Here is a 26,336-nt window from a genome sequence, read left to right on the forward strand (position 1 = left end):
CCTGTTCACCCTGACACTTTGATCTTGGACTCCTAACCTCCAGAATTGTGAACAAATACATTTCTGTTGTTTAAGCAACCCTGTATATGACACTTTGTTACAGCAGCCCTAGCAAACTAATACACAGGGATTGCTAGTTGCCTCCAAATACCTCTTTAGTAACATCACACTGCATTTCAGCTGGGAAAGCACCCCTGGCCCCTCCAACCACCCAGCTAAAAGACTATATTCCTCAACATCCCATGCAGCTAGTTGTGGTCATGTGACCCAGTTGTGATCATATAACCAAGTTTTGGTCACCAGTGGAAATGGAAGTGTCATGTGCAAGTCATAGGAAGTAGCCTTGAGAAGAGAAATGTACCATCTTATGGATCTTCCCCTTCCTCTATCCTGCTGCCTGAAACTTGGATTTGATGGCTGGGGGGGGGGCTCCAGCAGGCATGCAGAACCATGAAGATAAGGGCTGCATCCTAGGATAGCAAAGTAGGAAGTTGGAAGGGGTTTGGGTCCCCAAGAAAATGAAGTGGTGCCTCCATACAAAACTTAAGTGCCTGCCTACCTCAAGATTTCTAGCTTGCTTAACCATTGCACGTTCCTCTGTGATTTCAAACCGCACAGAAAGGGAAGGGAACTGAGAATATTGGCAAGAGGGCGGCTGATGTGATGATCCTTGGGTATAAACTAGAGCCAGGAAGTGGGTTCAAAGTGAGAGGTCAAGGACTTAGAGGTCTCTCTTTGGCCACAGGGCAGGCGTGTGGTCTGGAGATGGCAGGATAGCCAGAAGGATGTGGTCAGAGTGGGGTGCTCAAATGAGAGGCCAGGATGTTGGAAGAGTCATCCAAGGAATGTCTTTGTGCCAAACCTAGTGACTCACAGGGAGGATGAGTGTAGGATTATGCCAAGTGAGCCACGATTGGGGGGGGGGTGGGGTGTACGTGTGTGTGTGTGTGTGTGTGTGTGTGTGTGTGTGTGTTATATCTAAGCAAACCGTGGGAAGAAAGCAGGGATGGAGTGAAATGTCCAAAGAGGCCAAAGGGTGGAGGTTATATCAAGTGAACCACAAGGGGGCATGGGTGGTTGTGAAGTCTACCCAAAAGAGGTGTGTATCAATAGGAACCTCAACTGTTTCTGACCATGTGGGTTTCAGTCCTGGCTCATCCATCTGTGAGAACACCTGCCTCCCATCTGAGATATCCATTTCAAGTCCTCTTCCTTACATGACCTTGTCCAAATATGTAACTTTCCTGATCCTCAGTTGGTAAAATGGAGACAGTATCAGTGTCTACCTATTAGGGTTGGCGGGAGGCAGAGGTGATTTAATGCCATACTATATAAAAACATCTTCATGCCAAACTATGTGCCATTTAATGGCTGCATGAGAGAGTATCTGTAAGTGCTTAGGATGGTGTCTGTCACACCATGAGTGTTATAGAGATATTACCATTCTCCAAGTTTGAGATGGAGAAACTGAGGCACTTCCTACTCCTCCTCCCACCCCACCCAAGCTTGCCCCTTTCAGCTCAGCCCTCGTCTTGGTCCACCTGGACCACTGCCACTGGTCCAAACCACCATGAACCTTCTCCACACTGGTCCGCTGCTTCTGCCTTTGGTCCACATGGCCTCAATCAGGCCCTGTCTCTCTCTCCCTAAAATCCTCTGATGGCTTGAACATCAGTTCAAGGGTCGAAAAGAATGGTTCTCAAACTGTGCTCCTGGAGCTGCAGCAGCATCACTTGGGAACTTGTTAGAAAGGTCTACTTCTGTGGGACACATGGGTGGCTCAGTGGTTGAGCATCTGTCTGCCTTCGGCTCAGGGCAAGATCCTGGAGTTGCAGGATCAAGTCCCACATTGGAATCCCTACATGGTGCCTGCTTCTCCCTCTGCCTGTGTCTCTGCCTCTCTCTGTGTGTCTCTCTCATGAATAAATAAATAAATTAAAAATCTTAAAAAAAAAAAAAGTTCACTTCCCGGCCCTTACCTCAGACCCACTGGTCAGAAATGGAGAGTAGGACCCAGGAGTCTGCATTTTAACAAGGCATCAGGAGATTCTGACACACGCCGGGGCTTGAGAACCACTGGCCTATGAGCTCCAACAGGATGTGGTTCTTTGCAGCCTCTGATTTCATCTCCTCCTGCTTTTTCCCTTGTTGATTCCACTCCAGCCCTTGGCACTGGCTCTGCCCTCTGCCTGGAAAGCTCTTTCCCCAGATTATCTGCGTGGCTGTCACCTGGTTCAGGTCTTTGCTCAATTAGACCTTCTCATTTGCAACTGCCCTGACCAACCTATTTACAATAATTATCCCACTGGGCACCCTGTTCCCTGCCCTCGTTTTCCTCCATATCCTGGATGACCATCTGACACCCTAGTATTTCATTGATTATATTTATTGTCTGTCCCTCCCACCCCCCAATCCAAGCAACCTGAGGGCTAGTGGTTTGCACATTTGGACACAGCTATATCCACAGTGTTGTTTCTGGCACATTCAATGAATACCTGTCGGTCATATTGCACTGGCTTCCCTCGGCCTCCAGTCTGTCCTCCATACAATCCCAGAGGGTCTTTCTACACCCAGAGCTAAGCCTGCCCTTCCCTTGCTCACAGCCTTGCTCCTCCAGGACAGTCTCAAGTCTCCTTGACCTTTCAGCTAAATCCTGGGCCTGTGTGTCTAGCTGCCTCCTGGATGTCCCTCGAGTCCCACACACTGTCACTGTGTCCTAGCCCAGCTCACCATCTTCTCCCACTCCTGCTCTTTCTCCCTGGTTCCTCATCTCAGGGGAGCTGGACCCTGGGCACTGTCCATTACACCCCCACCCCAGTCCCCAAATGGACCATCAGACCCAAGGCCCTGGATGACTCTCCCCTTCATCCATGCCCACTTCTCCATCTTCACATAGGCACCCCCCCAGCCCAGGCCTCCCTCACCTCAGCCTCCTCCCTGGCCTCCCAGCTTCTGCTGTCTCCCTGAGCCACTGTGTCCCACACACAGCTCTAAGGGGGTCTTCTACAGGCAGAACTGGACTTGTTCCTCCTTTCTTCAAAACCTTGTATGACAAGATGGCCCAAGTAGGGAGAAAGAGTGTTTTCGGGATTCCTGAGCACCTCCCCCCACCCCAGCTCTGAGTTGCTCAGGCCTCTCCTTGGGGGTGGGGGATATGTAGCTGAAGTTCATGCTGACTCCCAATACCCCCTTCCCTCCCCCCGGGTGGACAGGAACCTCCCTGTTTTTCAGGATCATTGTCAGAAAGCTTGGTGGGCAAGAGCAGAAAACAAAAGGCATAACAGCAGATGTAGAAATGAGCCCTGAGCCCTGGACCTCTGACTGGCCAGTTCATGCCGCAAACAGCACTCAGCCTCCCCCCTCCCTCTCCCTCTGAGGTCTGTCTGGTCAGGAGGCTCCTCCCTCTGAGGGAGGCAGCAACACACCCAGAACCTCATAGCCAGGGAGAGGGGGAGCCACACAGCCAGTTCAGAGCTCCTCTACGTGATCCCAGCGAGGCTTCAGACTCTGGTCATTTCTGCGCTGTCCTTTGACCTCCCCACCAGCATCCGCCCATCCCTACTCCACAACAAGTAATCAAGTTCACTCAGCTTACCAGCACTATCTCCTCCCGATCCTCCCACATTCTGGGGCCCCCCCTGCACACACATCCACCTCTTGGGGGCTTCCACCCCACATCCACCAAAAACCATCCCCAGCCCACTCACCCTGGGCCATGGCCATCTCCTGGAGAGAGTGGGTCATCTGGGTGAAGGCATCATGCAGGTGGTTTCTCTCATAGTCATCTGGGAGTAAGGGTGGAGGGCAGAGGCTGGCAAATGCATACACCTCAACACCACATCCACAGTGTGGACAGTTCCTATCTCTCTAAGATACCTTCCATCTCCAAGTCTCTGTCCCCTCCCTACTGCTACCCCCCATCTCTGACCCAGTCTCAGCTCTCTTCTCCCCTCGAGTCCCTACCCCCTCACCCCTCTATTCTCCCCCCTTTGTGGGAATCTCAGTGGTTCTCAGCACTGTCTGGTATCACTCAGTGTTATCCCCCAGGACCCCGGAGGATGGTGGCAGTTCTCCTCACTGATTTCAATGTCTAGGAGGCCCTTAAAGGCGGTGATGAACGCCTTCTGACACTTCTCCAGCTCAGGGCCCTCTACACCAGCAAAGATCTGGCAGATGCGGACACGCTCCTCATAGGATGTGAAGCAGAAGAGACAGGCCCAGGCGGGGCCCCTGAAGACCATGAGGGCCACCAGGGCAGATGGGACAGTACTGCCTTGGGCCAGCAGGGCCATAACTGAGGGTCTGGGTCCCCGAGCAAAGTGGGTGACCTTTGTGAGGTCACCACTGGGTGGGGGAGGGGCATGCAGTCTGGGGTCAGAGGTTGGATTTCGGAGGCTGGTCAAATGTCAAGCTCTGGATTTTCAGGGAGAAAGGGTGTGAGGAGTCAGGGGTCGGGCGGGCAATCCCCAGGCTTGTGGTTACGCCAGACGCCAGGCTCCCAAGAACCTCACCTGTGACCCTGGATGTCCTCACAGGTTAAAGGGTCTCAGGGACCCAGAGGCCGGCAGTGTGGTGTGTGGTGGCCTGACAGGCCCTGGTGTGGGGTGGGGGTGGGGGTGTCAGAGTGGAAATGGCACAAAGATACTGAGAAAGCCCAAGAGACAGAAACTGAGACGTGGAGAGATATCAGAAAGCACAATAAGAGAGAGATGGAGAGACAATCTGAGAGGCTGCTGTGTAGACCCACAGAAGACTCCAGAGACACAGCGGAGATGGAGAGATAGAGAAAGCGAAGTAGAGGTTTCTTCTTGGGAGAGGAACTCTTTGAGGGCAGTGGGAAGAGGGGATGCAAGGACAGGACAGGCGAGAAGCCCAGCTCCTCCTCCCAGGGTCCCCCGGCATGGGGCAGTGGTCAGGGGCTGGGGTCCCCGCCGGGCGTCCCGTGCAGGGCGCAGCCTGGGGAAAGCTAGGAGGCCGTATAGTGATCTCCGTGGGTGTCCTCCTCAACTATACAACCTCCTACCTCAGCCCGGGGGGCGCGGCAGGTGGACAGACAGACGGATGGAGGGACAGATGGGGGCCAGGAGGGCCAGGGAGGGTGGGGAGGGCCGGGAAGACCCCAGCCGCGATGGTGAGCCCCCGACACAGACCCACAGACTCGAGCTTGTGTGCGGCGAAGGCCCCGCAAGGTCGGTTCTACGGGTGGGTGCCAGGACCCAGGAATCCGGGCCCCCGGCCCCCTCCTCCCAAGGAACCCAAGAATCAGCCCCTTGGCTCCTTCCTCAGCAGAGACCCAGGAGTTTCAGGCCCCTAGCCCCTTCCTCCTCAAAGGTGCATGGAGTCCAGGCCAGTGGACCCTCCTCTTTCAGACTCAGATGTCTGGGCAGCCCCCTCTTCCCTCAGGCCCTGAGAGTCCAATCAGGCCTGCTTCCCTGGGGAAGGCGGAGCCTGGCTCCCTGGATGTGGAGTCAGAGGGAACCTCACCTGTTCCGGAGCTCAGTCCCTTGGGCAAGCAGCTCCCTACCTACCTGTCAGATTCTGGAATCCGGGACTAGGGTGGAGGCAGGGACAGGAAGCCTTCAAACCTTTCTGGATATTTTCCCCCTCTCTCATGTCTTCTTTTAGCCTCCCATCACTTATAATGATGATGACTATGGTTCCCGAGCACTGACACTGCCCCAGGCCTGGCCAGGTGCTGTCCGCTGGCTGGCGCTGGCTGGCGGCTGCAGAGATGAAGAGAAGCTTGGCCAGAGTCAGGCCAGTGGGAGGAGCCAGGCCTGGTGGGCGGCGGCCAGGCACCCAGCGTCCCTGGCCCAGGGCTGAGCTGAGCTCGAGCACCTGCGGGTCACTGGTCAGTCCCTCTGGCCAGTGCTGGCTGTCCTGCTGCCTCGGTCCCACGCTCCAGCTCCATCTCCCCGGCTCTCTCCTCCTGCTGCGCCTGGTCTCGGAGCCTGGTCTCGCAGTCAGCCCGCGGCTTACCTGGTCTCCACCTCCTCCTGCGTCTGTTTCTCGGGCTCCGCATTGCTCCCGCTTCGGCTCTCGTCCTCCTCTCCCCTCCGTGGTTCCGGCGCTCTCCCTCGCAGATGGCCTCTCCCTCTCTCTCCTTTCTCATTCTTTTTCTTTCCCTTCTGTCTTTCTTCCTCCCTAGTCCACCTCCCTCCCTCGCTCTTTGTCTCTCATTCTCTCAGTCTCTTTCTTCCGCAGGGTCTCTGTCTCTGGCCGGCTCCCTTCTTTCTATCTCACATCTCTGTCTCCCTCTGTCTCTTTCCTCCGTGCTCTCCCCTCCCACCCTTCTTTCTCCCTCCCTTCTTCGCCCCCTCTCTGCCTCTCTCTCTCTCTCTCTCTTTCTCCTTCCCTCTCTCCCTCCCCCTCCCAGCTCAGAGCCAGGTCTGGAGCTGGGGGTGGGGTGGGGGTGGTTCGAGAAGGGGCCCAGGGCTGGGGTAGCGACCTGCTGAGGAGGGGGAGGAGAGGCGGGCAGGGGGCGGAGGAGAGCTGGAGATGGGGGGCCAGAGTCGGGTCCGGCTCTCATCCCCCCTTCCCTCCTTCCCAACCTCCCAGACCCTCAGGCGGGGGCGAGAGTCAGGCCAAGGTGGGGAGGAAGGGGAAGGGAGGAGGCTGCCCCCGCCCCCCCACAACCTGGCCCAGAGCCCAGGCCGGGTTCCCAGCATGCCCCGGGGCTGCCTGGGGCCTGAGGAGGGGGTGAGAGGGGAGCTGAGAATCTTAAAGATTTGCCGGACCCGAGCGTCTCCCCACTCCACCAACAGATTCCTCCTTGGGGAAACTGAGACCCAGACGCGAGGGTCAGGACTGGTTCAAGGTCACCGGACACGGCGTTGATGGAGACACGAACTCCCCGGGCCCAGAGGCCCGATTTGGGGAAGGGGTTGGCGCTGGACTTCCCTCAGGTCTGGGTCCCCCTCCCCCTCTCTGCAGACCCTGGGGAGCCCCCAAGGGTCAGAGAGCAGACCCAAACAGTCTGGCACTATGGCAACCAGCTGGCCCCGCCCCCTTAACCCCCGGAGGGCTGGGATCCAGCTGGGGCTTAAAGAGAAGGTGGGGACGCCTGGGTTCGGGGGAGAAAGGAGCCAGAGGCCCGGACTCTGTCGTTCCGTGAAGGGTGGGGGCTGGGGTGTGGACTCGCAGGTATCAGGGAAGAAGAGGCCGGGGGCCAGGACTCTCTCGGGTCCTGGGGGAAAGGGGGCTGAGGGTCCGGATTCTGAAATTCTCAAGGAGGGGGCTGGGTTGCGGACTCCCAGGTCTGAGGGAGGAGGGGGCTGGGGCCTGGAATCCCAGGTCCCCAAGGGAGCCTGGATGCTGGGCCTCTCCTCCGCCAGACATCCCCTGCCCCCGCCGCTGACCCTGGCCTGTCTGGCAGCCCAGACAACCTCCCCCCCTCCGCCCCCACCTCGCACGGCTCACCCTTGACCCCTCAAAGCCCCGCAGCCCCATCCCTGCCCCTCCCCCTCCCCTCTAGCCAGACGTTAACCCTTCCGCTGCCGGAGGCACCTCCAAGGCCAACCACTCTCCCTCCACCTCCCCAGAGGGCTCGGGCGGGCATCTTGCCATAGCGTCCTCCAGCCTCCGTCCGCATCCAGCTACCCCGGCCCCAGCTCTCTCCTCCTTTGGAATCCGGGGGCCGTTCCCCGCCCTCTCCTCCGGACCCCAGGAATCCAGGCCCCCCCCAGGCCCCCTCCAACCAGGATCCGGGAGTCTGGGTCCCCAGCCCCCTCCTCGTCCAGGAACCCAGAACCCCAGGCCGCCGCGGCCTCCTCCTCTTCCTGGGACCCCGGGTCCGCGCCCCAGCCCCCCTCCCCACCCCCACTCCCCAGCCAGCTTTCCGCAGACTCACGGCTCCGCGGCTCCCGCGTCGGAGGGCAGGGGCTCCCCGGCCAGCCCCCAGGCCGCGCCGAGCCGGGCCCGCCGCCGCCCGCTCTCCATCCTCTCCCCGCCTCCGCCGCCCGACGGCCTCTCCCCTTCCTCCCGGCGGCCCCGGCATCCTCCTTCCCTCCTCCCGACTCCCTCCGGCCCGCGTCTCCGCCCGGGACCCCGCGGGCCGGCCCCCTCCCCGGGCGCCCCCGCGCCGGCCCCTCCCCGCCGCCGGCCCGGCCCGGCCTGCCTCCCCCGGCCCCGGAGCTGGCCCCGGTCCAGGGGAAAAAATTCCATCCAGCCCCGGGGAGGAGGCGCGGGCGGGGGAGGGAGCGCGGGGAGGCCGGCCGGGAGCGTGACGCAGGGCGGAGGGAAGGGACAAAAGGGGCCGGGGCGGCGGGGCGCCGCGCTCCACTTCTCCCTCCCTCCACCTCCCGCGGCCGGCCCGGCTCTCCCCTCGCCGCTCTCTCCCGCGCCCTCCACCTCTGCTCCCTCGCCTCCCGCGCGGTGCATTCTCTCCTCCTGGTCTAGGTCTCGGTGTCTCTCCTCTTCCTCCTCCCGCCCCCCCTCCTCCCTTGCCTCCCTCCCTGCCGCAGCGGGGTCTGCTCCCCTCCTCGCTCTCCCCCTTCCTGCCCTCCCAGCCTCCTTCTCCTCCCTCCGCTTCGGTTCCCCCCCGCCCCGCCCGCTGCCCGCACTGGGGCCCCAAAGGTGAATCAGACCCATATCTCCCCTTGCAGACGGAGCTCACAGTATGATGGAGGAGACAGCCCCAGACGCAGGCAGTTCCAATCCAGGGCGATCGGGGTATGACAGAGCCAGAGGCCAGCGGCCGTGGGAGCCCAGGGGCGCAAGGGGTCCTTTCAGCTGGAGGCTGCGGAAGGGACCTCCGAGAATCGGGAGAAGTTAGATCTGGGTGGCTGAGAAGGGGGCTGGCCGCAGCAAGGGCGTTCCGGGAGGAGGCTTGAAGGCAGGGAACCGGGGGCGATTCCGGGAGGACCGCAAAGCAGTCAGGTCTGCCTCGAGCCTTAGAGGACAGGAGCCCAAGATGCGGCTGAGGTGGTGGGCGGGGCCAGGCTCGCGAGCCTTTGGAAGGCCAGGCTGGGAACTTTCTCCCGGGGGTGACCGGGAGCCATGGACGGTTGTGGTCGGATCTGGGCGTCAGAGAGTCCCCTCTGGGGCCCTGTGGGGGATGGATGCAGGGGGAGGATGCCCGAGCTGGGGCTGGGACCTTGCGGACCCGAAGGAGGGGGTGGGGCAGAGAATGTGAGGAGGCAGGTGGGGCTGAGCACCGACAGACAGTGGGGTTGATAGGGAGGGAAGAGGTGAAGAAGATACCACACCCAGGAGTCTGGCTCAGGAACTGAGGGGACGGAAGTTGTTCCCAAGGGGAAACCAGTAGGAAGGGGGGACAGGAGAGGACAGGTGCCGTTCGCAGCTTGGAACTCCGTGGACTCGTGGGCCAGGGGACATTTAGGGACGACATGCAGACAGTGGTGGGTATAGGGTTCTGGGGCTCCCAGTGAAAAATGCATTTCCCTTCCACCCTGTCCCCCAGGCACTCAGTACTGGCTGGAATTGGCTTATGCTTACCAGTGCCCCGTGTATCTTTTCAGACAAGTTCTATACATCTGTGCACATATATTAAGCCACCTCCTTTTTGTTGTCCCCAGCTGGCATCACATAATCCTACTCTTTGGTTTTTTTAACACTCTATCTTGAAGATCCTCCTATATCCACGCTTACAGAGCTACTTCTTTCATTTTAGGGGCTGTATAGTATTCCATTGCATATTTACTTATTCGTGCTTATCCAATAAGCACCAGGTTTTTTGTTTTTTGGTTTTGGTTTTTTTTTTTTTTTTTTTTTTGGTATACAAAAGCTAATGCTTATGCATATGTAAATTGCTTTTTTTTTTTTTTTACTGATTTCTTCCAAGCCTCTGAACTCAGATATTTGATAAATACTTGCTTCTAGGTCTTTTAAATTTTGTTATTAATTACTAGTGATAGGAACAATAATTGGGCAGCCTCGGTGTCTTAGCGGTTTAGTGCTGCCTTCAGCCCACGGCCTGATCCTGGAGACTCGGAATCAAGTCCCACTTCTCGCTTCTCCCTCTGCCTATGTCTCTGCCTCTCTCTCTCTCTCTCTCTGTGTGTGTCTCTCATGAATAAATAAGTAAAATCTTAAAAAAAAAAAAAAGGAACAATAATGATGACAACACATACAACACATACCCTTTATTGAATGTCTAGTTCAGGACCGGTGTGGGCTAGGTATTTGTTATACATTGGATCATTCAGTCATCGCAGCAGTCTTAACTATTGGAATTGTTTTATCTCCGTGTAAGGATGAGGGAACCGAGGTCCTGCATAGTAAGTTAGCCAAACTCACAAAGTGAATGAATGGCAGAGTTAGGTTTGAACTCAGGCCTCTCTGACTCCAAGTTCTATGCCTTTTCTTGGGAGGTGAGCTGTCTGCAAAAAAAAATATGCAACTTATTCGAGATTAGTATTTGGCTCAGTTTAGACTGGTCATGCACACAAACCTACATAGGATAAAAAGGACTTTTGCCCCTTGATTTGATATCCAGAATTACTGTCACTCTGCATTTACCCCAGATGCCCTGTAGTCGGGACCGGACTGTCGCCTTGCCCTGGCTCTGATCCCGTCATGTTGTGATTCTCCATGTCTGAATCTGGCTCTGGGAATTCACTGAGGGCACGATCTAGGTCTGAGTCATCTCTGTGTCCTCACTATCACCCAGCACAGGGTGTGGCTCAGAGTAGGGGCCTAGGAAAATGTTCGCTAATGAATGGAGGGATGGATGAATAACAAATGGCTCTATGGGTTAGGCTGGAACTGGAACTTAAGCCTCTGGGATAAAAGAACATAATTCCCATTAGTTCCTGAAACATAAGGCCTCCATTCCCATTGATTAGTGAGTCACAGGAACCACTGTTTCCATCATTCCCTGATAATACAGAGTTCGCAAATCCCTTGGTACCTAAGACCCAATTGATGCAATTCCCACCAATCGCTGAGACTCCGGACCCACCTTCCCATCAGCCCCCTGGACCGAGGACACTGTTCTCATCAGTCCCTGGAACTCGGGACCCACCTTCCCATCAACCCTGGAGGCACAAAGGCCCCATTATCATCAGACATTAGCATACAAGCATCAGACATTAGCATACAAGTTTATTCTCGTTAATCCCTGATACACAACATCCCTAATTCCTATACCCCTAAGACACAGGGACCACTAGTCCCTCCCACTCCTGAGATACAAATTTTGCCATTCTTATTATCCCTTGGGACAGTGTGCCAGTGGAAAATAGAAACAGCCCACCCATCATCACAAGTCCATCCCCAAGTTCCCAGAATAGGAACTGTTAGCCAGGAAGATACCTGCCTTGAAGTAGGTCTGAGTCAAGAACTCACTGATTAATACTACAGAAAAGAAGGCCTCAGGTCATGAAGAACATCAGAGTAGCAGAGAATCCTTCCATGTGAAGGATCAACCTCAAACCCAAGATAATCCTCCTGTACCTCCAGAAAATCCTTCCACATGGGGGTTAAACTCCAAACTCAAGATAATCCTACAGCACCACTTAATCCCCACAGGTGCAATAATCCTTAGACTGGCAGAGCATCCAAAATACCAGATGATCCAAATGCAACATGCTCCCATTGCACCATTAAATAATCCGAGATGGGGCAGCCCGGTGGCTCAGCGGTTTAGCGCCGCCTTCCGCCCAGGGTGTGATCTTGGAGACCCGGGATCTAGTCCCCCCGTTGGGCTCCCTGCATGGAGCCTGCTTCTCCCTCTCTGTGTCTGTGCCTCTCTCTCTCTCTCTCTGTCTGTCTTTCATGAATAAATAAAATCTTTGGGAAAAATAAATAAATAAATAATCCGAGATGGACACTTGCCCCTCACAGAAATTGAGGACAGCTGCGCCTTTTCTGTGTGTGTGTGTGGAGAAGACAAAGCTTTATCCCTTTATTAACCTTTTACTGGACCTGGGGTGGGGGTGGGGGGATTCGTGTGAATTTTGGGCAGAATTTCTCCACAGCCCGTTTCTTTCCATTAAGGCCATTTCTTCTCTTCTCTCTCTCTCTCTCTCTCTTTTTAAGATTTTATTTATTTATTCATGAGACACACACAGAGAAGAGAGGCAGAGACATAGGCAAAGGGAGAAGCAGGCTCCATGCAGAAAACCCAAGGTGGGACTCGATTCCCGGTCTCCAGGATCACGCCCTGGGCGGAAGGTGGCACTAAACCGCTAAGCCACCCGGTCGTCCCCATTTCTTCTATTCTGAATAGTGAAGGGCCTTTAGCTGCTCTGTTCTTTGCATCTCTGCAAAAAGGTAGGGAAGGTGGTTCTGAGAGGTTCAAGGAGATGAGTGGATGGGGCTCTTGTATACTTCCCATTCTTCTAGTAATGGAGCCTCTTTCCTGTGAGAAATCCACTCTACAAGACTAGTAAGAATGTTCTAGCACTAATGCTCCCTCCCTTCCTCCTCCAAAACGTGTAGTCTGGGCATGTGATCCAACACAGACCAATCTGAACATTCATTCATTTGTGACCTCCAACCCCCAACAGAACTGGTTAGAATCCAAGATTTTACTTTTTAATCCTTTTTTGAGATTTTGTTTTCTAAGTAAACAAAAAGTAATCTCTACACCCAATATGGGGCTCAAACTCACAACCCTGAGATCAAGAGTCTCACACTCCATGGACTGAGCCAGCCCCTTCACTCTTTTTTTTTTTCCCCCTTCACTTTTATCTTGACACCTTATTTTATGTCTTCTAAAATATACAAGCATTTGTACACACATAGAAAGTTTTTGTTTTCCAAGAATAGACATATTGTATATAGCAAGGTGTTTAAAAGCAGATTCTGAAGCCAGGCTGGCTGGGCTTAAATTCTGGCTCAGCCATTTTCCTAGTTGTATCTCTTTATACCTCAATTTTGTCATCAGTGAAATAGGTGTGATAATTCACAGTACCTACATCACAGGGTTGAGATATGAAGATTAAAGGAGTTAATATATGTAAAGTACTTAAAGCGGGATCTGACACATAGTAAGCCATATAGGATTATGTTGTTATTATTCCTACAAAAAATAGCTAGCTCTTTATTTAATTTCTGCATACACATGCACAGCATTTTATAGAAATGGGACAATTTATACCTATGGAAATATTTTTACTACATTCTTCTTCCCCCTCCTCTTCCCTTTTTTCTTTGCTTTCCTTTTCTTACCTTTTCCCTTCTTGTCCACTCCCCAGGTGCCTCTCCACCCTGAAACATGTATGGTATCTGTCGTGAATTGAGTTATGCGCCCCCTGCCCAAATATGTTGAAATCCTAATCCCCAGTATCTGTGAATGTGACCTTATTTAGGGGTCTTTATAGATGCACTCAAATTACAGTGAGGTCATACCGGAATAGGGGAGGCCTTAAATCCAATAGCTGGCATCTTTATAAAGAGAGAAAGATTCAAAGATACCAAAGAGACACATAAGGAAGAAAGCCATTTGAAGGTGGAAGCAGAGATCTGGATGATGCATCTGCAAGCCAAGGAAAGCCAAGGATTGCCGGCCACCACCAGAAGTGGGAAGAGGTCAGGAAGGAGCTGTCAAAGGGAGCTGACACCTGGTATCCAACTTCTGACCTCCACAACCATGAAAGAATAAACCGCTGTTGTTTAAGCCACCCAGTTTGTGGTAATTTGTTACAGAAATTCTAAAAAGCAAACCATATCCATGTTAATCTGTTTCCATACTAGGTGCTTAAGTAAACACACATACGCCCACGCATATGCGTGTGTGTGTGTGTGTGTGTGTGTGTGTGTATTTGGTTTGCGTTAAAATTCCATTTTGGCCTCTGCACTTGTTCAAATTTTTCTGACTTCAGGCTTCGTTCAGTCTTTTGAGGGTTGAAACACTGAATGCCAGATTGAAGGTTATTCTTAGTATCCCTGAGCTTGCTGGATTCAATGAGTATGTGATCAGTTGGGTTACCATTGCTTCTAACCAGCATAATAGCGTTAGGGATATTGAACAAGCCAGGTGGTTCCTAATTTAAGATCGTAATAGTCACTTTCAAATTTGAACACCCTGGTGTAATATGGAGTGAAAATCTTGTTTGTTCATTCATTCAAGGTTAAAATTTTATCAGTCAGCTGAAGTGTGTGTGTGTGTGTGTGTGTAATTACATAATTACAGGAGTAAGATGCTGAAATAATTAATGATGATTGTGAAAGCCTGTAGACTGTAGGTTAGGTTTTTCAGGAAAAGGTCTCTAAAAAGAAATTAGGGTTTAGGATATTAACTGGGAGTTGCTGAAAGGTTCAACAGCCTGAAGGGGTTAGGTGGAGGGAAGTAGGATATCTAAGCGGGTCCCAAAGGCAGCGCTAGAGCTGAATGCCCCCAGGCACGTGTCTCAAATTGTGGCAAGGGGACCAGGTCTTTATATTATACATTGACCAGGTGATGGATGTGGGCTGTCCCCAGGAAAGGGCTATGACCATGGGTGGGGCAGCTCCCTTCCCCTGAGGGCAATCTGGGAGGTGGGGAGAGGGTAGCCACACAAAACTTCAAGACCTCAACACCCCCAGCAGCAACCTGAGACGGGGAAATCTGTCTATTACACCATGACTTTTACATGCCCAAAATAAATCTTGAGAACTTCCGTGTAATTATACAAATCAGGAAATAGAGTATGTTGGTGTGAATATTAAAGGTGTTTTATTTAGACACCATTAGGAAGACAATTTTTTCCTCTTGGAATTGACAAATGTAAAATGTAAATAATAACAACAAGGCAAAACAGCAAAGATCAGAATGAATGGAAATTCAGACATCGTTTTTATGGCAGGCTGCCTTCTTTGAAGAATTGTTTTGTATTCTACCATTCATGCTATTTTAAAAAATCTAGTAATTACAGTCGATTTTTTAGTTATTTAACTGTATTTTCAAAAGTATTACTTCACATTTGTAAAGATGAATTTTAAAGATTTTATTTGTTTATTTGAGAGAGAGAGAGCACAAGAGGGAGGAGCAGAGAGTGGGGGAGACAGACAAGCAGACTCCATTCTGAGCTTGGAACCTGTCCTGGGGGCTCCATCTCAGGACATTGAGATCTTTCTTTTTTTTTTTTAAGATTTTATTTATTCATTCCTGAGAGACACAGAGAGATAAAGAGGCAGAGACGTAGGCAGAGGAAGAAGTAGGCTCCCGGTAGGGAGCCTGATGTGGGACTCAATCCCCGGACTCCAGGATCACACCCTGAGCCCAAGGCAGACACTTTTAACTGCTGAGCCACCCAGGCATCCCAGGACCCTGTGATCTTGAACTGAGCTGAAAGTAGAAGCTTAACCAACTGAGCCACACAGGTGCCCCATGAAGATGAATTTTAAAAGGTTGACAACTTTGGTGAATTAAATTTCTTGAAGTGGAAATAAAACTCTAAAATCACGTATAACAACCATGATAAAACATCTTTGATCCAGACATAATAATGAATGAAAAGAACAGGAGAAAAATGGAAAGTGTTAGAAATGAGATGCCCTAAATACATGTTGTTCTCACTAATCAAACTTCAAAACAACATATTTTATAAGAATGCTTTTGAAAGATTATATATAAAGTTTTGAGTCTATTGAAGCCAAAAGCTTAAATCAAAGCTGCCAAATTGACTGCAAAATACTATCAGCCATTTTCAGAAGTGGAAGATGAATGATTCTCAAAATGTACCCAAACTATAATTCCCACAAGTTCTTTCTAGAAAACATGTTTTGAATAATTCTGAAGGCACCTGGGTGGCTCAGTCAGGTAAATATCCAACTCTTGATCTCAGCTCAGGTCTTGATCTCAGGGTCATGAGTTCCAGCCCCACATTGGACTCCATGCTGGGCATGGAACCTACTTTTAGAAATAGAAAAAGAAAAATTATTCTGGATCTTATTAAACTGTACAGAGAATTACTGTATGTACTATATGTACTATTAGATCTTGTACATGAAACATTTGGATATAAGAAATAATCAGGTGTCTTTTTACCTGATTTAAAATAAATTTAACTAAAAAAAAAATAATAAATTTAACTATATTTCCAGTAGGTTGCTGTAATATTTCTGGGTCTTATGCATAGTTAACAAGATAGTGAATATGGTTTATGAAATGTATGTAAAGCAGAAAATCAGTGTTGTCATTAATAATGGAACAAAAATGGTGAAGGCTGTGAGGGAATTAGAAATTACAGGCTTATTGTGATTTGTTCACACTCTTTAGTTGTGTGTCTGAAAGTGACTGGAGTTTAATACCAGGTAAAAGAATTACCAGCCACAAGCAGAAAGATGGCTGACTACTCTGTCATCATTCTTCTTCAGCCAAAATCAAACTCATGACATACAAGAGTCTCTGGAATTATATTCATATAGAGTATTCAAACAAAATGGCAAAGAAGCTCTTCCATGTTCAAACACCTACTTGAGCAAAAGAAGAGGTTTATTTATTTTTATTTTTATTTTTTTAGTAATCTTTATATCCAACATGGGGCTTGAACTTATTACCCTGGGATCAAGAATCACATGCTCTTCTGATTGAACCAGCCAGGTGCCCCAAGAAGAGAATTGATAGCATACTCTGCAATGACTGTACTAAAGTAGCAAGACTTACAACTGAGAGTTGCTTGCAGACCTATTGGTTTATTTGATAAACCTACTAAAACAGTAACCAAACCAATGTGCTTTGAGAGTGGAGGTCTTTCTTCCTTCCTTCCTTCCTTCCTTCCTTCCTTCCTTCCTTCCTTTCTTTCTTTCTTTCTTTCTTTCTTTCTTTCTTTCTTTCTTTCATTCAAGATTTTACTTATTTATTTATTTGAAAAAGAGAGCACAAGTTGGGGGAGCGGCGGAGGGAGAAGGAGAGCATCTCAAACAGACCCTACACTGCATACGGAGCCCAACACAGGGCTCAATCTCACAACCCTGAGATCATGACCTGAGCTGAAACCAAGAGTCAGATGCTTAACCAACTGAGTCACCGGTGCCAGAGAGTGGAGGTATTTCATAGTGATACATGTTATAAAAAGTTTGCCATTGTTCTCCTCCTACAAGGTGCTGAAACTGGTGCATAGTTATTGAGAACTGAGCTACAGATGGAAATTCAGACACCATTTTTATAGTGTAGGTAGCCTTCTAAAATGGCCCCAATGTTTTCTACTTTCTGATATTCAAGCCCTTGGACAATCCAACTCTCCCTTGAGTGTGGGTGGCATCTAGCAACTTGGTTATAACTAATAGGATATGATAAAAGTAATGGGATGTCATTTCATTTCTAAGATCAGATTACAAAGGCCAAGGCCTTCTATCTAGCAAATTCTCTCTATTGCCTTCTTTGGTTTCATGCACTAATAAATTAAGTGGCTATCTTGTGAGCTCCCATTTTGGAAACGCCCATGTGTCAAGAAACTGAGGGAATCCTCCAATAGCCAGCAAGGAACTGAGACACTCAGTTCAGTACAGAATCCAATATGTAATGTTGAACAAAACCGATGAATGAACTTGGAAGTGAGCCACTCCAAGTAGGGCCTTCAGAAGAGACTTTAAGCTTGGACTAACACCTTGGTTATAGCCTAGTGAGAAACTGTGAAACAGAAGACTAAGGTAAACTATGCTTAGATCCTTGACTCATAGGAACTATAAGATAATAAATGTGTTGTTTCTTTTTTTCTTTTAGTTAAGTAAGCTCAATGCCCAATGTGGGACTTGAACTTAAGAACCTGAAATCAAGAGTCACATACTCTAAACTGAGCCAGCCAGGTGCCCAAATAAGTGTGTTTTTAAGCGCTTAGTTTTGGGATAATTTGTTACACAGCACTAGATAATGAATACAATTCTGATATCCTGGAAATCAATGGCCTTATTCCATTGTCATATTTCTCATTCAAGACTTAAGAACAGATTATTCCTGAATGATTATGCAAAATAGCAAGTGCATGCAAAAACCTTAGGAAAAAATCATGTGAAAGGGCAGGGCTTTCTCATTTTTGGTAATGTCAGGCTGGGTTATTTAGATCAACCCTTCTGCTGAAAACAACTAAAAGCGCTGAATAAAATACTAAAAAGTTCTTGCAAAATCATGAAAGATGTGACAATCTAGTGAGGATTTCTCAGCTAAGGTTTATTTGTTTGTTTGTTTATTTTATTTATCCATGAAAGACACAGAGAGAGAGGCAGAGACACAGGTAAAGGGAGAAACAGGGTCCCCATGGGGAGCCCAATGCAGGACTTGATCACAGGACCCTGGGATCATGACCTGAGCCAAAGGAAGACACTCAACCACTGAGCCTCCCAAATGCTCCCCCAGCTAAGATTTATTAAGTGAGAACTCAGAGAAGTAAGAAAAGCATTCCAAGGTGCTTTTGACCAATGAGCATTTGCTTACTCTAACTATGACAACGAGTTGTAGTTTTCAACAGGCACCTGGAATGAAGGGACCCTAAACAAAGCAGTACCACACTAGTACTAGGGCAAATGGAAAAGCATACTTAGACCCCCTCTGGAGGAAGTTACTTAAATTGCAAAAGGAAAATGATCTCAGAGTAAGAACATGGTAAATGTATAGATCTATCAGTCAGAATCTCAGTAGGAAACTAATGGACCATGAGGCGCCTAATTAAACATAAACTAATAGAGGTATAACTAGTTACAGAGGGGTGACAGGATTAAGAGGTCCAGGAAGGGATGTCGAGAGATCTAATACAAGCAACAGTAGGGAGCTAACACTACCCCCAGACCTGATGGGACAAGGAAGGGAAGAATGGTACCTGAAGCCAGTGAAACCTGTAGCCTTGGAGGATGGGTCTATTAGTCAAGGTTGTCTGGAGAAACAGAACCAATAAGGTATAGATACGTAGGAAGAGATTTATTACAGGGAATTGATTGGCTCATGCAATTATGGAGGCTGGGAAGTCCCACAATCTGTTCCATCAAGCCACACATTAAAAATATTCACAAAAATGTAGAACAATGCCACTCTTTTCATTGACTTTTGTTTGAAAAGATATAGGTGCTTTTCATTAAATATATTGTGTTAACGTGTACTTTTAAAATGTGATTTTAAATGAATTAATTCATAAATCTTTTGAAATTTTCTCCAATTTTATTTCTATTTACTTATTTATTTAGTCATTTATTTTCTGAGAGAGAGAGGGAGAGACAGCGTGAGCAGGGGTGGGGAGGGGCAGAAGTAGAGGGAGAAAGGAACCTAAGCAAGCTTCACACTCATCGTGGAGTCAGCCACGGGGCTCGATCTCATGACTCTGAGATCATGACCTGAGCCAAAATCAAGAATGGGACACTCAAATGACTGAGCCAACCATGCACCCCCCATTTTAATTTCTAAAAAGGCAATTATTCATAGATATAACCTGCATAAGCAAAAGCTCTTAGGGCCCTCAATACTTCTTTTTCATAACATAATGGAGTCCTGAAACTAAAAATTCTGAGACCTGCTTCCTCACACAGTTACACCAGATGTACATGTACAAATGTTCACTGCAACTTTATTTGTCATGGCATCAATGTGGAAGTGATCCAAATGTCCACTTAGAATCAGATGGATAAACAAAGTGTGGTATGTCCACACAATGGAATACTATGCAACTAGGAAAAGAAATGAACTAGAGGAACACAACTACGTAACAACTCTCACATGCAAAATGTGGGAGAAATAAGATAGAAATAAGATAGAAATAAGATAGAAAAGAATGCATAGTCATGTTTCATATAAATATATAACCTTGAAAATGGACAAAAGAAAACTTGTAAGGGATAGCCTTAAAAAGAAGAGTGAGGGTGAGATTATCAATAAGTTAGAATGTTTCCAACTTCTGGAGGGATGGAAGGGTTATTGAGAACACATGGAAGAAATTCTGAAATATTGTGTATATTTTATTTCTTGACCTATGTGTCTATAAGAGTGTTTAAAGTTATTCATGATATATGTATGAATACATTAGTTGCATGCATCTTTCTCTAGGTAATACTTCACAAAAAAATACAGCTGAGAGAAACAATCTTTTTTTTAAAAAAAAGATTTTTATTTATTTATTCATGAGAGACACAGAGAGAGAGAGAGAGAGAGGCAGAGACACAGGCAAAGGGAAAAGCAGGCTCCATGCAGGGACCCCGACGTTGGACTCAATCCCAAGACTCCAGGATTTCACCCTGAGCGGAAGGCAGGCACTAAACCGCTGAGCCACCCAGGGATCTTGAGAGAAACAATCTTACATCTGCATCAGAAACTGTTGAAAAAGCAGCAAAGATTCAGCTTGTGGTTCATCTTTAATGAAATTACACCATTGCCTTTTGATCAAATTTTCCTGAAGAGGAAAGAATTCTTCCCTTTAATCACTTCTCTTAGTGAGGAAGGAAAGCTTAATAATGTGGTGGTAAGGTCACTATCATGGGGAGCCTTTACTGGCAAAGTGAGCTTTTATTTAATATCAGAACTGTGCAGTACAGTGAACAGAGAAAAAGAAATAGCAGCTAAAAATGCCAAGAAATTATTGTTCCCATGCTCTAATGTTGAAATGTCAAAGTTAGACCACCATGCAGTTTTAATTTTAACTCTTTATGTTGAACTAATTTTAGTGGTTTGAAAAGTTGCAAAAATAGTACCAAGAATTCCCACATACTTCTCTAACTTTCCCTAATGTTGACTTCTTATGTAACTGGTGCCAAGAATACACAATACGGAAAGAATAATCCCTTTAACACATAGTGTTGGGGAAACTGAATATCCACATGTAAAATAATGAAATTGGACCCTTATCTTCTACCATACACAAAAATCAATTCAAAACGGGTTGAAGAATTAAGCATAAGACCCAAAACTATAAAGCTCCTAGAAAACATAGGGAAAAACTTCATGACATTGGCCTTGGCAATGAATTCATGGATATGACCACAAAAGCACGGGCAACAGAAACAAAAACAAACAAGTGGGACTACATCAAACTCAAAACTTCTGCACAGCAAAGGAAACAATCAACAGGGTGAAAAGACAACCTATGAAATGGAAAAAAATATTTACAAACCATATATCTGATAAGGAATTAATCTTCATAATATAGAAGGAACTCCCACAATTCAAGAGTAAAACAAAACCAAACGAACAACAACAATAACAAAAAACCCAAAACCGCCTTAATAACTCAGTTTTATCTATCTATCTATCTATCTATCTATCTATCTATCTATCTATCATCTATCTATCTATCTATCTATTTATATTTCATTTCTTTATTTGAGAGAGAGAGAACAAACATGAAGAGGGGGAGAAAGAGAGGCATAAGCAGACTCCTTGCTGAGCAGGGAGCCCGACATGGGGCTCAATCCCATGACCCTGGGATCATGATCTAAGCCCAAAACAGACACTCAACCCACTAAGCCACTCAGGTGCCCCAATAATTCAATTTAAAAATAAGCTAAATATTGAATAGACATTTTTCCAGAAGACACAAATGGCCAACAGATACATGAAAAAATGCTTAACATCAATAATCATCGTGGAAATGCAAATCAGAACCACAGTGAGCCATTACTTCATACCTATCAGTATGGCTATTTTTAAAATATTATTTATTTATTCATGAGAGACACAGAGAAAGAGGCAGAGACATAGGGAGAGGGAGAAGCAGCCTCTCTGTAGGGAGCCTGATGTGGGACTCAATCCCAGGAGACCAGGATCACAACCTGAGTCAAAGGCAGACACCCAACTACTGACCCAACCAACCCCAGGATGGCTATCATAAAAAATAAAACAAACAAACAAAAACAACAACAAATGTGGGTAGGGATGTGGAGAAATTAAAACCTTTGCATTCCATTGGTAGGAATGCAAAGTGTGCAGGTGTTAATGAAAACAGTATAGAGGGATACTTGGGTGGCTCAGTCAGTTAAGCATCTGACTTTTATTTCAGCTCAGGTCATGACCTCAGGGTCTTGGGATTGAGTCCCACATCAGGCTTCACACTCAGAGGGGAGTCTGCTTGAGATTCTCTCTCCCTCTGCCCCTTCTGCTCAGGGTCTCTTGTTTCTCTCTCAAATAAGCAAATCTTTAAAAGAAAATGAAAGAAAACAATATGGAACTTTCTTGACAAATTAAAAGTAGAATTATCTGTGATCCAGCAATCCCACTTCTAGATATTTATCCAAAAATATTGAAATTGGGATCTTGAAGAGTTATACACTCCCACGTGCACTGCAGCATTATTAATAGTCAAAATGTGTTAATGTCCATTGACAGGTAGATGGATTTAAAAAAACAACTGTGGTATATACATATGATGTAATATTATTTGGCTTTAAAGAAAGGAAATCGGGATCCCTGGGTGGCGCAGCGGTTTGGCGCCTGCCTTTGGCCCAGGGCGCGATCCTGGAGACCCGGGATCGAATCCCACGTTGGGCTCCCGATGCATGGAGCCTGCTTCTCCCTCTGCCTGTGTCTCTGCCTGTGTCTCTGCCTCTCTCTCTCTCTGTATGACTATCATAAAAAAATAAAAAAAAAATAAAGAAAGGAAATCCTACAATATGCAAAAACATAGATGAACCTTGAGGACATCATGCTAACTGAAATAAGCCAGTCATAGAAAGAGAAATACTGAATGATTCCACTTATATGAAGTATCTAAAATAGTCAAATTCGTAAAATCAAAGAGGGGATTGATGGTTTCCAGGAGATGAGGAAAGAGGAAATGGAAAGTTATCAACTGACATAAATTTCAGTTAAGCAAGATGAATGAATTCTAGAGTTCCATGGTACAACACTACCTATAGTCAACACCACTGTATTGCACACTTAAAAATTTAAGAGGTACAACACTTAAAAATTTAAGAGGTACAATACTACCAACATTATTATATATTTAAATAATAGTTTTTTCTTTTTTTTAAAGATTTATTTATCTGAGAGAGAGAAAGAGAGAGCACATGTGTGCACAAGAGGGGGAGGGGCAGAGAGAGAGAGGGAGAGACTCTCAAGTAGACTCCCCACTGAGTGTGGAGCTGAAGCAGGGTTTGATTTCATGACTGTGAGGTCACAACTTGAGCCAAAACTAAGAGTCAGATGCTTACCCAATTGTACCATCCATCTCTATATACCATCTTTTTTTTTTTTAAGAAAAAAATCTTTATTTATTTATTTATCTTTATTTATTTATTTATTCATGAGAGACACAGAGAGAGAGAGGCAGAGACACAGGCAGAGGGAGAAGCAGGCTCCCTGTGGGGAGCCCGATGCAGGACTCGATCCCAGGACCCCTAGATCACGACTTGAGCCAAAGGCAGATACTCAACCATTGAGCCACCCAGGGGTCCAGTACCATCTTATTTTTAAAATTAAAATGTAAAAAAAAATTTTTTTTAGAGGGGGATAGGGCAGATGGAGAGGAAAAATGTTAAGCATGCCCCATGCCCAATGCGGAGCCCTACATGGGGCTTGATCTCAAGACTCTGAGATCATGACCTGAGCTGAAATCAAGAGTCAACCTTCAACCAACTAAGCCACTTCTAAGGCACACTCTAATTCTTTTCTTTCTTTCTTTCTTTCTTTCTTTCTTTCTTTCTTTCTTTCTTTCTTTCTTTCTTTCAGATTTATTTATTTATTTATTTATTTATTTATTTATTATAGAGAGAGAGAGGCAGAGACACAGGAAGAGGAAGAAGCAGGCTTCATGCCGGGAGCCCGACATGGGACACATGGGACTCGATCCAGGGACTCCAGGATCGCGCCCTGGGCCAAAGGCAGGCGCTAAACCGCTGAGCCACCCAGGGATCCCTCTAATTCTTTTTCTAATTAAGTTTGTAGTTTCTTTATAATCCTCATCCAATGAGAATCATTATCAAAGCATTAATATATTTAAAATAACAATGAAAAACCCATACACGTTTAGTTAATATATTTAATGAAAAACACATTTTCAAAAATAAAAATCGATGTAAAGAGATGTTTTACATTTTTGCAAGTCTCTTTAATATCTGGCTTAATGGGAGATAACTGAATTTTCATACCTGCTTCTTTATTCAATTTGTTGTGATATGTTTTTTTTTATTTGCCTTGTATTCAGTGGTATCAGTGTATATATAGTTTATGCAGGTATTATTCAGTTGATGAACATTCCATTTGTCTCCAGTTTTGTGGGTTTTGTTTTGTTTGCTACCATGAGTAATGCTACCATAAACATCCTTATATGATCATCCTTATGTATTCCTATTTCTGTCTCAGTGGGATTGAGTCTCTGGAATAGGATGATTGAGATTAAGTGAATGTGTAATGTAATGCTAATAGATGATGCTGTATTGCTTCCATACGTAAGGGTACTTTTCCTCACATTCATGTCAGCTGAGGGTGTTCAAATTCTTTGTATTTTGCCATCTAAAGTGACATCTTGATTTTACTTAGATATATATTTTTCAAACTCCTGGTTAATTTGAGCAGTTCTTTCATATTTAGCCTTTTGGATTTGCTTTTCTATGAATTCTCTATTCTCATTTTTTAAATTTTTAAATTTTTATTTATTTTTTTACACATTTTTATTGGAGTTCGATTTGCCAACATATAGTACAACACTCAATGCTCATCCAGTCAAGTGCCCCCCTCAGTGCCCGTCACCCAGTCACCCCACCCCTCCGCCCCCCGTCCACCTCCTCTTCCGCTACCCCTTGTTCGTTTCCCAGCGTTAGGAATCCCTCATGTTTTGTCACCCTCTCTGATTTTCCCACTCATTTTCTCTCCTTTCCCCTAAATGTCTTTCACCTTTCACTATTTTTTATATTCCCTGTATGAGTGAAATCATACAATGGTTGTCCTTCTCCGATTGACTTACTTCACCCAGCATAATACCCTCCAGTTCCATCCACGTGGGTATTTGTCATTTCTAATGACTGATTAATACTCCATTGCATACATATGCCACATCTTTATCCATTCATCTTTCGATGGACCCCAAGGCTCCTTCCACAGTTTGGCTATTGTGGACATTGCTGCTATAAACATTGGGCTGCACACTGCACACAGGTGTCCTGCCGTTTCACTGCATCTGTATCTTTAGGGTAAATCCCCAGTAGTGCAATTGCTGGGTCATAGGGTAGCTCTATTTTTAACTCTTTGAGGAACCTCCACCCAGTTTTCCAGAGTGGCTGCACCAGTTCACATTCCCACCAACAGTGCAAGAGGGTTCCCCTTTCTCCACATCCTCTCCAACATTTGTTGTTTCCTGTCTTGTTAATTTTCACCATTCTCACTGGTGTGAGGTGGTATCTCATTGTGGTTTTGATTTGTATTTCCCTGACGGCAAGTGATGCAGAACATTTTCTCTTGTGCTTGTTGGCCATGTGTGTATGTCTTCTTTGGTGAAATTTCTGTTCATGTCTTTTGCCCATTTCAGATTGGACTGTTTGTTTCTTGAGTGTTGAGTTTAATAAGTTCTTTATAGATCTTGGATACTAGCCCTTTATCTGATATGTCATTTGCAAATATCTTCTCCCATTCTGTAGGTTGTCTTTTAGTTTTGTTGACTGTTTCTTTTGCTGTGCAGAGCTTTTTATCTTGATTAAGTCCCAGTATTTCATTTTTACTTTTGTTTCCCTTGCCTTCATAGATGTATCTTGCAAGAAGTTGCTGTGGCCAAGTTCAAAAAGGGTGTTGCCTATGTTCTCCTCTAGGATTTTGATGGATTCTTGTCTCACATTTAGATATTTTATCCATTTTGAGTTTATCTTTATGTATGGTGTAAGAGAATGGTCAGTTTCATTCTTCTGCATGTGGCTGTCCAATTTTCCCAGCACCATTTATTGAAGAGACTGTCCTTTATCCAGTGGATAATCTTTCTTGCTTTGTCAAACATTAGTTGACCATAGAGTTGAGGGCCCATTTCTGGGTTCTCTATCCTGTTCCATTGATATATGTGTCTGTTTTTGTGCCGTACCACACTGTCTTGATGATCACAGCTTTGTAGTACAACTTGAAAACCAGCATTGTGATGCCCCCGGCTCTGGTTTTCTTTTTCAATATTCCCCTGGATGTTTGGGGTCTTTTCTGATTCCACACAAATCTTAAGATTATTTGTTCCAACTCTCTGAAGAAAGTCCATGGTATTTTGATCGGGATTGCATAAAACGTGTAAATTGCTCTGGGTAGCATAGACATCTTCACAATATTAATTTTTCTAATCCATGAGCATAGAATATTTTTTCCATCTTTTTGTGTCTTCCTCAATTTCTTTCAAAAGTGCTCTGTAGTTTTTAGGGTATAGATCCTTTACCTCTTTGGTTAAGTTTATTCCTAGGTATCTTATGCTTTTGGGTGCAATTGTAAATGGGATTGACTCCTTAATTTCTCTTTCTTCAGTCTCATTGTTAGTGCATAGAAATGCCACTGATTTCTGGGCATTGATTTT

The 26,336-nt window shown here is 46.7% G+C and overlaps 1 protein-coding gene and 1 long non-coding RNA gene across 9 annotated transcripts in view; one reads left to right on the forward strand and one right to left on the reverse strand.

The window, feature by feature from the left end:
* Positions 1-4,512, reverse strand: part of SPACA6 (sperm acrosome associated 6) — a 16,490-nt gene extending 11,978 nt beyond the window's left edge. For 2 of the 7 annotated variants that reach the window (XR_007401945.1, XR_003125783.3), the window contains exons 1-2: positions 4,079-4,512; positions 3,708-3,785 (exon numbers count right to left, since the gene is read on the reverse strand). Coding sequence is in view for 5 of the 7 variants with exons in the window: in XM_049093436.1 (XP_048949393.1) it covers positions 3,708-3,785; positions 4,079-4,292 (292 nt within the window). In the remaining 2 variants the exon portion in view is untranslated. The remainder of the gene's footprint in view (positions 1-3,707; positions 3,786-4,078) is intronic. The other 5 variants (XM_049093436.1, XM_025421423.3, XM_025421427.3 and 2 more) reach the window with 3 other exon arrangements.
* Positions 1-24,354, forward strand: part of LOC118352275 (uncharacterized) — a 27,702-nt gene extending 3,348 nt beyond the window's left edge. The window contains exons 1-3 of one of the 2 annotated variants that reach the window (XR_007401946.1): positions 8,263-8,397; positions 8,604-8,670; positions 13,161-13,586. This is a non-coding gene — a long non-coding RNA (uncharacterized LOC118352275). Of the gene's footprint in view, positions 1-8,262; positions 8,398-8,603; positions 8,671-13,160; positions 13,587-23,569 lie in introns of those variants that run through there. The other variant, XR_007401947.1, reaches the window with a different exon arrangement.
* The last annotated feature ends 1,982 nt before the right edge of the window (positions 24,355-26,336 follow it).

This window comes from Canis lupus, chromosome 1, assembly GCF_003254725.2.
Source record: "Canis lupus dingo isolate Sandy chromosome 1, ASM325472v2, whole genome shotgun sequence".
NCBI lineage: Eukaryota > Metazoa > Chordata > Mammalia > Carnivora > Canidae > Canis > Canis lupus.